Raw genomic sequence first — 14,985 nt, 5'->3', positions numbered from 1 at the left:
TCATCAGCGCCCAACAATGGGTGTAGACCATAGTAAAAAAATATGCTCTCACACATACAAATCCACACACCCACACATACTTGAGCATCCATTTATACAAAGTCTTCGTATTGAGTTTCTGTCGGCACTCCGGAGGTGAAGGCCAGACTCAGCCATGACGAAGGCTAGCACTAAAGGAGAAGGCTAATCAAAAGGTAGTCCAAAATCTCTTCAATCAAGCTACAACTGCTTGTGAAGTCTAAACGTTTTCATTTTAGTCTCTTCCCAACGAGCATCTAAGTCTAAATCTAGCTGATAGGGCAATGCACCAATTAAGATAGAAAGAATTATCACAATACTAGCAGGCCGTAACTTGGAGAAAAACTTCACAAGGTGAAATTTGCATGTCTGCTAATACGACAGAAGCATATACCTAGATGAATCCAAGAACATTCGCAAACTCATCCTAAAAACACAACATAGTGCAGTTTCAATCTCATGATAGTCACTCACAAGGTTGAAAACCATAAACTCCATCATGCTTAGCAGGGACTAGCTACTATGACATTCCCACTGACGTCATCAGCGCCCAACAGTGGGTGTAGACTATAGTATAAAAATATGCTCTCACACATACAAATCCACACACCCACACATACTTGAGCATCCATTTATACAAAGTCTTCGTATTGAGTTTTTGTCGGCACTCCGGAGGTGAAGGGCAGACTCAGCCATGACGAAGGCTAGCACTAAAGGAGAAGGCTAATCAAAAGGTAGTCCAAAGTCTCTTCAATCAAGCTACAACTGCTTGTGAAGTCTAAACGTTTTCATTTTAGTCTCTCCCCAACGAGCATCTAAATCTAAATCTAGCTGATAGGGCAAGGCACCAATTAAGATAGATAGAATTATCACAATACCAGCAGGCCGCAACTTGGACGAAAACTTCACAAGGTGAAATTTGCATGCCCGCTAATACGGTAGAAGCATATACCTAGATGAATGCAAGAACATTCCCAAACTCATCCTTTAAAAACACAACATAGTGCAGTTTCAATCTCATTTTAGTCACTCATAAGGTTGAAAACCATAAACTCCATCATGCATAGCAGGGACTAGCTACTATGACATCCCCACTGGCGTCATCAGCACCCAACAGTGGGTGTAGACCATAGTATAAAAATATGCTCTCACACATACAAATCCACACACCCACACATACTTGAGCATCCATTTATACAAAGTCTTCGTACTGAGTTTTTGTCGGCACTCCGGAGGTGAAGGGCAGACTCAGCCATGACGAAGGCTAGCACTAAAGGAGAAGGCTAATCAAAAGGTAGTCCAAAATCTCTTCAATCAAGCTACAACTGCTTGTGAAGTCTAAACGTTTTCATTTTAGTCTCTCCCCAACGAGCATCTAAATCTAAATCTAGCTGAAAGGGCAACGCACCAACGTGTCTAGGTCCTAGGGGCAATAGGAAGGGAAGGGTGCTTTAAGGTGCACTTATTTTATTAATAAAGATATGCACCCACGTGTCTAGGTCCTAGGGGCAATAGGAAGGGAAGGGTGCTTTAAGGTGCATTAAATGGTAGATGCATGGGTCATAGGCTAAGGGTAGGTCTAAATGGGAAGAGGAACTTGAGTAATCTCAAGGGATATTAATGAAAGGCTATCACCCTTCATTGTGAGTCTCACAGGAGGGCCAATTGGCATTCAAATTCTGCATGCATTGCACACATTTGCATTCTTGAGGAATGTGGTTCTTCACACCCATCAAGTACTAAGTAGTTCATAGTGCTGCTGCCCCCACCATGTGGGAAACATGTGTGTCCTCCGGACCTCGTCCATCGCTGGAGACCATTATACATGATCAGGTATGTATAGCTCCCATATGCAATAAATGTCTCACATGCCCTGTCAGATGTGATGCATCCTCTAAGTGTCTCTCTATCCCGAGTTGTGCTAGATCAACCTCTAGCACTTGGAGGGGGTCTGACTCAAAATCAAGCAGCTCCACTTGTCTATCTCCTGTGTGTTCATTGAAATCACTGTGGGTAGTCCTCTTTTAGGACTCTCAATTGTTTGAGACTTCAGTGTAGAATATCATCTCCCTACTAGTGTAGGTCTCTGAGAAGCCCCCTGGATCTGACCATAGGGTGCCTTTACAATTCCATACTGCTATCTTCATTCCATTTTGTCCTCTCACCCCATGGCTTGGGCATTGTCATACACTATCCGCACCTGTATCCTCTCCTTTGTCTTTCCTCTCTCGGATTATGACTTTTCCATCTCTATAGACAGCCCATTTGCCTTCCTCTCTAGCTGCCATAACATGTATCATACCTTCTTTTCAGTGCTCCTGCTACAAGAGTGTAAGATCGTCATTGGTATGTTTAAATCCCTTTCAGCGTGGCTCTCATACTCTTTAAAGTGGATCTATCTATGGCAGTCCTAAACTTAATTATGAGCAGCCTCATGGGTACGTCATCTCTTCCTACTGGCCATGCAGCGTCAAAGGTGATATTGATGTTCCTCTTGGTCATGAGCACCTTTGCATTTGCCATTGGGGCATCACCCATAGCCAAGCCTCTTACCAGCACATTAAGGGCTTTATTGCTTCCTCTTTTCTGCTCCCCTAATGCATCAGAAATGAAGGCCTTTTTCGCACCTTTCTTGATCACTTCTTTTCAGTCTAGAAAAATTTCTTTCCCTTCTTTGATTTGCTGCGTGAATTCAGCATGCTTGCCCTGCATATTGGCTTGAATTGCAGCCATCTCCTTCCTGAAAGTTTCATTTGCAGATTTGAGCTCCTCCAATGCTTTTTGTTTTCTCTTCTTCTTGTGCCTTGAGGGAGTTGACCTGCTCCTTGATGGTATTCAACTCGTCATTTAAGGGTGGCTGAAATTCACCCTCCTCCTGTTGCATGAATGCCTTTAGTGCTTCATTCTCAGCTTTGAGGGTGGCTACTTGTTCTTCCAAAACCTCTATGAGTGGGTGCCATGGGGGCTCAAGCTAGAGCCAGAGACACGCCAGACTCGCCAGTGCACTGAGGCGCAGATCAGGCTAGGGGACCTTACCTCCATGCTTACTAGGCCTGAGGCACGACCCATAGGAGTGACTGTGGCACTTCTTCGTTGCAGGGCCATGGCCAGGAGACTTCAGTGGGCTGTACATACTAACAGCCGCCAGTGCCCTATCGAAGGGTTTTTACCCCCACAACATCCTCACACAATGACACCCCCCTCCTAGGGTTGACACTCTCGCTGGATTCCACTCAGAGTGCCTTCTTTCCCCTCTTTTTATGTACCGACACCATCATGGGCAGGATCATGGATTATGGATTTTCGTTGTATGCATCGTGGGTGTTGATGGCCGTTTAGTGGCTCCACCCATCAGTTCATTGAACTTCTTTTAGTCTCATAGACCCTTTTTGCTGTTCTGAAGACTTTAATAGACTTTCTTTCTTTCTTTTTTTCTATTTCTACATCCTTCTGGTGGTTCCATCCAAATATAGGAGTAAAATGTTTCTTGTTGACAAGAGCAGGCATATATCACAAAAGATGCATCAGTTTTAGGATTCAGCTAGCTTTGTATGCTACAGATATACGTTCACAAACACAACTGATTGAAATCCTAATATAAATTATTGGGCACAGGATACTCTGGGCGTCAAAAGACTTTGAGCAACAGACGACTGATGTTGAACCTTGGTACGGAACACTCTTTTCTGTGGAAAAGATCCAAGAAATCCTTGTGAAGGTGGTTTTTGCAAGCTTGTACTCCTAGAGTATTTAACATTATTTGATATTAATCAGGAACATCTCTATGTTTCTCTCCTAATATTAATGGGTCCAAGTACTGTTGCTCATTCCTACATTGAACTAGCTGGTTATGGATTGTTGTCCTTTGTCAGTCTTGACGTGTGGGCAATGAAGCATTGTTTTTGCCCTTCTGGAAAATTGTGTGTGTTAGACCTTGATTTCTGTTTAATCAACACATGCAGCAATGGAGGACTGCTTCCATTGATGCCAGATTACATTTGCCATCTCCAAATCCATTTCTCCCATCCGATTTTGCTATCAAATGCCAAGATGACAAGGTATGCATACAGCTAAGTGAAAGCAACCATGCCCTCTCCCCAACCTAGCCTGGAAAATTTCTAAAAACAACCCCTTTTGCAGCCAAAAACCCTTCTGAGCCTGCTTGACAATAAATATATGTTAGCATTTTTTTGTGACAGAAATGCACAAGATGATGATTTGTTTTTTGTATCGCTTCTTTCTTACAGCTACTGAGGTAATTTTCCTTAACATTGTTGATGGCAGGCTGGGCATCCATATGTGCTACGAAAGTCCAGTATGTCAAGGCTTTGGTTCAAACCAGATTTCACTTTTAAATCTCCAAAGGCATGCATTAGAATTCATTTTAATTCTCCAGAGTCCAACAGCTCTCCTGAAGCTGTGGTTCTTAAAACTATCTTCTTGAAGCTACTGGTTGATTATTTGAATGAATATGGTAAGGCTGCTGAGGTCCGATTGCGAATCACACTTTGCAATGCCTTTACAGACCCTTTTGTAAATACATAAACCTTATAGGTCGGTGGTAACGGTGAACAAGCAAGCATTTATTTTGCATGGACTGCATATGATGTTTGGATAAATCTAATGGTCAAAATTTTGCAGAATTAAAGATGGCCAACAGAACAAATGGTTCTCATAATTGAATTTTTTGCTTTGGATTCTACTGAGACTATGTTGACTTTTGGCTCAAAGAAAGAAGCTTAAGTTCCTTGTTTACTGCAGCATATTATGCAGAAGTGGCTGGCCTTAGTTACAGCATTCAACCTGCAAGGTCTGGTTTCCAGGTATTATTGATTGATCTCCCTGTTTCACAATTCATTACATCAAGCTTTTTAGGCATGATGAGTAAATGGTACTATGTACTATTATTTTGGATTATGATGTTCTTGAGGATTTTCCAGAAACATTAGGGAGTCGTACACATGGTTGATGTAGCAAAGTAATGTGGTATATTTATTATGTACATGTGCAGGTGTCTATCTCAGGCTACAATCATAAAATGACCCTTCTATTAGAGAAAATAATTGAAAAGATAATTGACTTTGAAGTCAAAGGGGATCGTTTCTTGATCATGAAGGTAATCCATCCGTTGTTTTAATCCAAAAATATGAGACAATTTCTGAATCTGATTAGATTAGTAGTTACAAAGCTTGATAAACATGATAAACCTCTAGGGTTTGTTGTCTTGTGGTTGACTGTTTTTCCTCCTCTCTCTTCTAATCATCCTTTGACTTCTGAGGCAAAGGACAAATAATTCCAGTGTTGAAGCATAGGAAGAGGATAATTCGTTACAAACAACTTAATGAATGTCGTGAGTTTATCTGTACAGGAAGGAACATGAAGTCTGTTGTGGAGAAGGAAATTATTGTTTTTTGGATATATATTTTGTAGTCAGGCTTTTGAAGGAAGTGGGGATAACTTAAGAATAATAATAATATTATGATTAGTAGCATAGAATTTTATAAGTTGTTTTTTCTTTGTGAGAAAATGCATGGGAAAAGGGCTGAAGCTATACCAGGAAAAAAAGACTGCTTTGAAAGGATGTACAGAGCTTTAAATTCTTGGATTGCATATCTGTTTCATATATGTTAACACTGCTGTTCGATTGTGCAAGCTGTTCTTCTGTAGCAGTTTATTAACGAGTGTTGCTGCTAAACCCAGATTTGTTCTTCTGTAGCTGTTGATTAATGAGCGTTGCTTAGAGGAGTTCAGTGGCACGAAGGCCAACAATAGATTACACAAACAGAGCATGCTGTACAAAACAGGCTTCAATAAAGAGTGTACAACTGATGCTCTTCCAAGCATCATGCTCCCACATTGAGGAAAACCAGCCACAAGACTTCTCAAAGGGATCCATGATTAAAATGGGGATTGAAGTACGAAGAGGATGTGAGAGAATCACCATGCACATATGCAATAAAGTGGAAGCAAGTGTTCATAAACTTTGAAGACCAACAATACATGTGGTAAAAAATGAGGTATTCGTAACCTATCTGGAAAGTGGAAGTGCCATGAAGGCTTTGCAGGTGTACATGTGGATAATAAACCATGATCCTACTCTCTCTTGAAAGAAGCTCTCGTGGCCACTCGAGCACATGAGGAGCCATGAGTCTTGTCCCAAGTGGCCATGAGGGTATGCACATTACCTTGCCAGATCATTGAGAGTGATTGAGAGGCAAAGGTATGGGTCCCATCTAAGGTCTTTGTGCAGGTATGCCTCGAGTAAGATTGGCAATGATCTTTCATGCCGAGTCTGTCTTGTGCAAATAAAGAGGCACTGCTTCTAAAGCGATAAGCCAAGGGTCTCCTCTAGCAATGAGAATGATCCTATCCAAATTGGCTCCCTCATACAAAATCTGAGGACTTGACCGCGTAAGCCCAAATCACGAATCCTCAAGATGTAGAAGTGCCTCTCCTTGTCCTACCATACAAGCATGCAAGACCCTGCCAGACCCTCTAGGCCTCTCTACAACCCCAAATGCAATGTTGAATGGAGGCTGTGAAACATCGTAGGCATCTGGGATATGCACCAAAAGTCTATTTCTAGGTGTTGATTGGGTGTCCACGATGCTAGAGAAAATATATCTCGTCCAATAGGATCTCCAAGATTGTCTTAAAAACTGGGGCTGCATGTGCAAAATGATGCCATAGGTCTCCCAATGTGTTCTCTGGGTGAGTACCCACTGTAGGCTTTGGAGCTGCCCTCGTTCGAGATTCTTGACTGTGTAGTTGAAGAAGGATGGTGTCTTACAGGGGGAAACCACATCAATCCATTGCCTCTCTCTAGTGTCCTATGGTAGGTGCTAGAGTGGGTACCCACCATAGAGCCAAAGACGCCATGGATAACCCATGACCACCTGTGGATGAGGATCTATGAACCATTGGCCATTGTTAAAGCTGACCGCCGCTCCAATTGTATGCAGAATAGCATCCTCAATAGGCTTCTACTCTTTCAATTTGACTAGTCTCCAAACCTGTGCAACCTCATAGGGAACACTCTCCTCCCTTGTAAAGGAATCCCTGCACCTGAGAAGGTGCCTAGCAAGTGGACTTGTGTACCCTCAATCTGATCTACTCCATGAAGGGTATAGTTGTGTCAAAATTTGTAGGGTGCGCCTAACGCATTTCAGGAAAAGCCCTAGCCAGAAACGGTGTTTCAGGGCTGAAACGTTTCAGCCCCCTGAAAGAGCTGGCTGAAACGTTTCAGCCAGTCTGAAACACGTTTCAGGACCCTGAAACGGGCCATTTCAAGTAACACAGGCTCCCTCTAAATTGCGATTTCTGCTGGCAGGTATTCTCTCTCTGTGTTTTTCATTTTTGGCCTCCACTACAATCTTTCACTCCCTCCACCCCTTCAGCCTCACACTCTTGGAGTTTTGAGGGTTTTCTAGCCCTCCTTCAGCCCCCTCCACTCCTCGGGAGACCTTTCTCTACTACAGGCTGCTTCAGCCCCCCTCGCTCATCCACTACCCTTCAACCCTCCAAATCTGGTAGGCTGTAGGCTATAGCACAAGAGAGACGTGGCATCATTATGTCTCAATCCAAGTATGTGTAAAAGCTCTTGGATAGGTTCAACATGCAAGATTACAAGCCTACAACCACTCTATGGAGCCAAGGCTGAAGCTTACTATGTATGATGCATATGAATTAGTAGATGCCACACTCTACAGCCAGGCTGTAGGATGTCTCATTTATTTGTGCAATACACGGCCCGATATTTAGTTTGCAGTATCACAGGTGAGCAGATATATGCACAGCCCAAAGACAGCACATTGGCAGGTTGTAAAACACATCTTCTGTTACTTGCAAGGCACAAAGTTTTATGGCTTGATGTTTCCCAGGGGGGGTGACTTACAGATGCATGCTTACAGTGACTCAGATTGGGTTGGAGATTGTGACACTAGGCACTCCACAAGTGGTAATTGTTTCTTTTTGGGACATGCTTGCATTTCTTGGCTAAGTAAGAAACATTCTACTGTGGCTACTTCCTCATGTGAAGCTGAGTACATGGCAGCTTTCATAGCAACAGTTAAATGTGTGTGGCTACGCCGCTTATTTGCTGATCTTCATCTATCATTGGAGGGTCTCGAGTGCTATAGCAGTTGCAAAGAATCTTGTGTTTCATGCATGCACGAAGCACATTGAGGTTCATTATCATTATGTCAGAGAGAAGTTGCATGCAGGGGAGATCAGTATGATTTGTGTCTCCACACATGGCAATGTTGACAACTTTACCAAAGCACTTCTACGTGAGAAGTTTGAGGCATTTCGCAGTGCCCTGAACTTATCTCCTTTTGGTGATTGATCATCTCCTTGTACATCATCACATTGGCACTGCAGGGGGGTGCTGGAATTATCGCCATAATTCATGGCAGTGACCAATGTATGATCAATAAATGGGTTAGGGGCACTTTTCCCTCAGTAGAGGTTTTCCCCTCTAACCACATTTAGGATCCCTAACTATAGTGAGTAGTTAGGATAAGGTTATGTTACTAAGACAAAACCTTAGTCTTGTATCTTCTTTCTTATCTTTTTCAATACACTCGTGTGGTTTGCTCTCTCTTGCTCTAACTGCCACTTCAAAGATGGCCATCATCTAGGAGACTCACTTGTTTCCCTCATGGCGGTGGGATGAGTATAGTGGACTACCTATTGGGCCCATTAGCCTTTGCTTCCGAGGTACGCAACTTCATTGTATCCCCTCCCCCACTTGGAGCTGACCACATATCTGGCCTTCCTTTTCTCAATTACTATGCCAGCCACAGGGAGAGCTCTCCTTACATCGGTTTGTATCCAGATCCACTTTGAATGTGCCCTTGACCCATTATATTTGAGTCACTTAGCCAGAGAGCTTCTAGCCCTACACGGAGATGACATAGACCTCGCCCACCCCTTTGACAGCCTTGTCTCAGTGGTACATGACACTACCATCATCTAGATCCTTTCCCATGTCTTGATCCACACAGGCTTGAGATGGGAAGATGCCTCAAAACCTTTGGTTTGATGATGAGTGCATAGAGGCAAGAGCCCACCTCACACGGGAGCGAGCCCTAGGCCATTTGACACCATCTGACGCACAGCGGGTGTTTCAATGATTGACACGTCGTAAGAGACTGGACTTTCTCTCATACACAGGATGGATGGGATTATCAAACCATTTTGAGGAGGAGCTCCGAGCATTGGATGAGGGGAAGCCACATATTCCCATCATTGAACTAGATGTGTGGTGCACTTATGCAGGTCTCTCTATGATGTCCCTATGTAGGTACCACCGGATATGTCCTCTATGCCTAGACCCACTACCAATGGAGGAGTACGATGTCATGACAAGAGAAATGATTATTTAGTTAATTAATAGTCATTAGAACCTTATTATTGTTGGGCGCCAATTTGATGGTGCGGTTATATGTTTGTATTTATGATCGATCAAGCGGTGTAAATAGTACCGCCAAAACTATGTAACATTGGCCAATGATTAGTAATAAAGATGTGCACGTGCATTGAATGGTAGGTGCATGGGTCATAGGATAAGGGTAGGTGTAAATGGGAAGATGGAACTTGAGTGATCTCAAAGGACATTAATGAAAGGGTATCACCCTTTTATTGTGAATCTCACGTAGCATTCTCTCTACCACATTGCATTCATCCGCCATCTCTCTCCCACCTTGCATGTAGGTCGAAATAGAAACAAGTACTCTCATGAGGGTGCTCTTCCCCATTGGAGGGCCAATTGGCATTCAAATTCTGCATGCATTGCACACATTTGCATTCTCGAAAAGTCTGGTTTTTCACATACGATTCTCTCCAAATGGAAACAATGCTTAATGAAGACTAAGCTCTATACCTTTCTCAATGGACCCCACACGAGAATATCACTCAACTCTCAATACGGAAACTCTCACAAAGAATGAAAAACTTCTCTCTCATGGACGGAATGAATGGACGAAAACTTTTCACAGAAGAAAGAACTCTCATAAGAACACTCGAGAAACTCTCACATTCTCAAACGGATTGCAATGCCTCAACGGAAGGAAGGGATGCTCTGATACCATGTACAAATATGGAGAGAGGAAAGGAGAAGAGTGGAGATGAGGAGAGAGATTCATTCAAGAGTTATACTCAACTTCATGCTTTTCTCAGAACTAGTTGTACAAAGTATTTTCTATTGCAATAAAGACCTCCGAGGGGTCCAGCCCTTATTTCTAGGCCCTAGTGTTGCACGTGCTGCGTCTCCTTCTCTCCCTCTGTTCTATCGCGAAGAATCCTTGAGATAAGTGTTGCAATTCTGATTTTCCGATTTCAGTTTGTGTTCTCCAGTTTCTATCGTTAAGTTCTTGTGAAATATTGTGTGGAAGTAGCAATCTCTGTTCTTTCTCTCCCTCTCTCAGTTCGTTTTGATTCCTAGAAGAAATCTGTTGCTGCTCCTCGTCAAATGAAGCTATTAGATACTGTTTTTCCCTATTATCTATGAAATTTGAAATCTATCTTGGTGATTATTTGCTGCGAATCGAAGATCCAGGCTGCGTTCAGTGATTCGTTTTTTAGGGTTTCAAAGCTGAATACAGATTCGTTTAGAGTTTCTGGTCCGGTTTCATGCTGACAACATAATCCTTATTTCATCTTTAGCAGAGTGGTTGCAAAGACATCTGGAGGCTCTAGAGTTGTTTTGCAGAGAGAGAGATCTGACAGTCAATCTTGGAAAGACCAAGGTTATGGTCTTCCACCTCACGCGCAGTATTCCATCGGCTCAGCTTCACTTTCTGTGGTGAGCCAGTTGAGATAGTGCAGTCCTACATATACCTGGGAGCAGTCTTCACATGACCCATTTTCACGATGACTCATGCAACCCAGACACACAACTTGCACAGGGGTAGAGTGGTTTGGCTCGGCTAGAGAGACATTGCTTCTAGGCACACTTTCAAGATCCACCAATGAAGGGCTGGCTTTTCGACATATTATTGCGGCCGACGGCCATGTATGTAGCACCCTTCTGGGGGAGTGATCTCTAGAAGACAGAGTGGAGGAGATTTGAGTGTCTACAAGTGACTATGGGGTCGAGGATAATTCCGAGTAAGCCCTCAGTCCCACATGAGATAGTACAGGCAGAGTTCCCATGACACCTCTACAGATTGATGCCATCTTTTAGACAGTGACATTCATCCATAGAGTTTGAGACTTACCTTGATGAAGACTACCGAGGCTGGCCTTGGAGTCATCCAGATGACTCGCAAAGAGCGGAGCAGACACATGGTATGCACGTATATCGGTATGGTGTGCCAGACATGGCATTCAAATGGACAGGCTTTCCCCGTTAAGTACAACATGGATACACATCTTGAGTGGATCCCACGAGCTGAGATTAAACATATCATATGGTTAGATCTCCTCTAGCTCCATACATCTCGGATTGGTGGGGGGAGGGTTAGGGATTAGGAGCTCCCCACCAAGACCTAGTTCTATCACGACTGCTTCTTGAGAGTATCAGAGGAGGGATTCATCATCAGACCCAGGTATCTTGAGGACAGAGGAGTCTTTCATTCATTGAGGATCGCCATTGGACAGATGCAGGTTTCATCCCATCAGTTGAGGATTGAAGCGGGGAGAGCTGCAGGTATACCTAGAGAGCACTAGATCTGTCTGTTATACACTTTGGGATGGTTGAGACAGAGGAGCATTTGCCTTGTGCCTGCCAAGCCTACTAGATCCGAGGACGATACCACTACCTCTACCAGGAGGGGAGCGGCTTTGGCCCACTCTGATCGACATTATATAGCAACAAGAGGCAACCAGACCATAGAATACAGAAGCTGAGTGTGCACAACGACGTGTCACTAATTTTTATGCATTTGAGTCAGCTCCAGGATACAATGAAGTGGAGGAGGAGGACCTAGCTGATATGCGGGCAATTTGGATCAGCAGAGAGTTGACATGGTGTCGTCAAGAGAGACGCAGAGACCACCTGCGACACGAAGAGCGACTAGAGCTAAGAGCACACTCTATCGAGGTCCGGCCTATCACAAACTTTTCTCAGGGAGACCGCTTGAGACGAGGGGTCACTGCGAACATAGCCCAGTGGGTTCAGAGATCGAGGAGACCACTCCCCCCCCTACCATAGTATGAGACAGCCCAACAGACGTAGGTTCGAGATATTTTCACCGCTCACAGACGAGCCACCACGGTGTTGGGCTTCAGTTTATGAGTCCCAGCTCTTAGTCTGCTTCAGTTTGTATTTGATTTTTGCTCTAGCTATTGAGATCTTTAGATCAGCATAGTTCAGCAGGGGTCCTAGTGCGCCCTTTGCTCCAGTCCATTCAGGCTTGTATGAGTTTTCCCTTTTGGCTGTACTCTGTACTCTTTCCCACAGGCCTATGATGTGTTAACACATCTTTCTTTTCTTTGATTTTGTTCTTTTCTTTCTTTCTTTTTTCTCAACTTTTTCAAGTGAACCACACTGCTTAAATAAATGCAAAAACCATCCAAAAAGACTCTTATTGACTTTCCCAAGTAAGTTGCAAATACCTTTCTAAGATTAACTCCTTGGAGCTACCAGTTGTCTCGTCATCGGATGACTCTTATGGATGTTGAAGGAGCATCTTTGACCACTTTCTTGTAGCAACTCTTGATGTTGTAGCAGATGTTCTTATTTTCTCCTTGAAGAATAATATCATGTATCTCTCACTTCTAAAGTGCCTTTACTTGGGGAAGCCACGGCCTTCCCAAGATCAATGGGTAAGCCCTAGCATCTGCCTTTGTAGGAATAACTTGAAAAGTTGTATGCACAAAAAAACCACATACATCCATTGCCAAGTTCTTTTCCACTTCTAGAGTTTTCATTGCTTTTTCACTCATCACATTTATGGATCACCTTCATCAATGTATGCATTAGAAATCATTTGCCCATCAATGATAACATCAATCACTAGTACATCATCTCCCGCAAAGTCCCATCATCCATCTTCTTCTTTTTGTTTGATTCTCTCATGCTAGCTGGCTTATGCGAATTCCTTTCTGAGTTCTGAATAGAGTGCCAAAAGTTGGCCTAATGTGATTTGTTCAGTTTGCTCCCTAAGGTTTGTCAAGAGGTCATAATAAGAGATTCTTGTCCAAGCAAAAATCTGACTGTCCAATTTTCTTTTTAGAAGACTTCTTCTTCCAATGTTTCTTTTCTCCTCTTCTTGTTGTTGTTCTTCTCTAGTTTTTTGACCCCTTTTTGTCATTAATGGCATCAGTGTTTCTTCTTCCCCTACTGAACATGTTTTCTCTAGAAGTTCTAAACTTTTATCCTCTCTTTTCCTTAATTTTGGACACGTGGAGCCATAGTGCCCCTTTTCTTAACATTCATAGCATGTGACATTGCCTCTGTCCCTAGGCTTATCCTCATCTCGTGGAACCCTAGGTGGCTTGCATTGAATAAGTGCAACTTTAAATCAGCAAATTTTACCATAAGCTGTGTAATGTTGTGATCCAATGATGGGGCTGGTACTTGAGATATTGAAGCTAATTCTACACGGGGTGGTGGAGTCGGCAAGCTTGGAGAAGGCTGGAATGCGGACTCAATTTGAAGAGCAGCCTCTTTCTTCAAAGCAACGCGAAGAGCCTCTTTGAAATTACAAGGATTCTTGCTAAGAACTTTTTCACGCAAGCCAAGATCCAAAGCCATGACAAACTTGCTCATCTTAAGGTGCTCCATTACTGAAGAATTCTTAGAGTCCCCCATAGACGACGAAGAAGAAGAGCAACAATATGTAAAGCAACCTATTGATACTTAATGAACAAAGCCTCGTACCTCATTGAGAATATGGAAATTGATTCTCCTTCCTTTTGGGAAATTTGATCCAATTGCAATAGTAAAGCATTTGGCGACTCCTTCCTTTTGGGAAACCTGATCCAATTGCAGTAGTAAAACATTTGGTGACTCTCCTTCCTTTCGGGAAATTTGATCCAATTGCAATAGTAATGCATTTGGTGACTCCACTGTCCCAAAATGTCTCCTTCATCGCTTCAATAAACTTTTGCCAGTCACTCTTGGTCTCTTCAGGCAAAGCCTCATGCCAAGCTAAGGCCATGCTCTCCAAGAAATCTAGAAGTATTGCAGTCCTCTCCTTCGTAGATAAACATGTCAAGCGGCATGCTTGATTGAACTCCCAAAGATAACTCTTCTTCTGATCCATGGAACACTGGAATGTTGAACATTTTGCACCAAAAGAACGAGTTGTTGAGGTAGAGAACCCAAAATGTAAGGGCAAGATGGGAGGCCTTGGTTGTCAGCCAACAAATCAGCTATTTATTCGGATGATTGGACCTGTGTATGTTGCTTGTGGGACCAACTCCACCAGTCGGCTAAGGATAGACAAGATGGGCTTGTCTGATAGTGGCTCTGGATGCGGTCAGGGCTGGTGTTCTCAAGGAAGCAAAATTAGTGATGGATTGTTGTTGTTGGTCAGCAAGGACAAACTGCTGTCCGGGTCCCTCCCTCCTCCTCTGTAGCCTCCAAGAGGGGGATTAGAGGAGTTAGTACACTTGAACATGTAGATAGTTTGTAGGCCAGGGACTCCATATGGACAGACTACCACCGAGCATAGTCTTGAAGGCTGAAGCCCCATCCATTCCGCTTACCTATCATGAGGTGAACTAGGTAACCAAAGAGGACGTCCTATGGCTCCACACGGACATGATCTAGCTAGTACTTCACGATCTTTCGGTAAAAACATAGCCTCTATAGAGATCATGGATTGCAGAAGGGTTTTATTGATTTCCCTAGCTACACTCAGATCCATCTCTGACATGCCTTGAGAATTACAATGGGGTAGTTTTGAGTTTCCTCTCATTGGCTATGTATTGAGCAGAGGGCATCCCACGTGAGAGACGAATCTGCACTCTATGCAGGAGGTTGAGATAGAGGAATAGTTTGCATGCAGATGCCCTCTG

General features: G+C 43.3%; 1 protein-coding gene across 2 annotated transcripts in view; it reads left to right on the top strand.

Annotated features, from left to right (window-relative positions):
- LOC147894982 (Insulinase (Peptidase family M16) family protein) overlaps positions 1 to 14,985 on the top strand; it is a 118,677-nt gene that overhangs the window by 56,049 nt on the left and 47,643 nt on the right. For both annotated transcript variants that reach the window (XM_087384155.1, XM_087384154.1), the window contains exons 15-19: positions 3,634 to 3,736; positions 3,981 to 4,076; positions 4,303 to 4,492; positions 4,780 to 4,841; positions 5,030 to 5,134. In XM_087384155.1, coding sequence (XP_087240281.1) covers positions 3,634 to 3,736; positions 3,981 to 4,076; positions 4,303 to 4,492; positions 4,780 to 4,841; positions 5,030 to 5,134 — 556 coding nt within the window. The remainder of the gene's footprint in view (positions 1 to 3,633; positions 3,737 to 3,980; positions 4,077 to 4,302; positions 4,493 to 4,779; positions 4,842 to 5,029; positions 5,135 to 14,985) is intronic.

Source organism: Dipteris shenzhenensis, chromosome 13 (assembly GCF_047967505.1).
Source record: "Dipteris shenzhenensis isolate YYH24624 ecotype China chromosome 13, Dip_SZ_1.0, whole genome shotgun sequence".
NCBI classification, from domain to species: domain Eukaryota; kingdom Viridiplantae; phylum Streptophyta; class Polypodiopsida; order Gleicheniales; family Dipteridaceae; genus Dipteris; species Dipteris shenzhenensis.
This window is presented reverse-complemented; position numbering and strand designations above follow the sequence as displayed.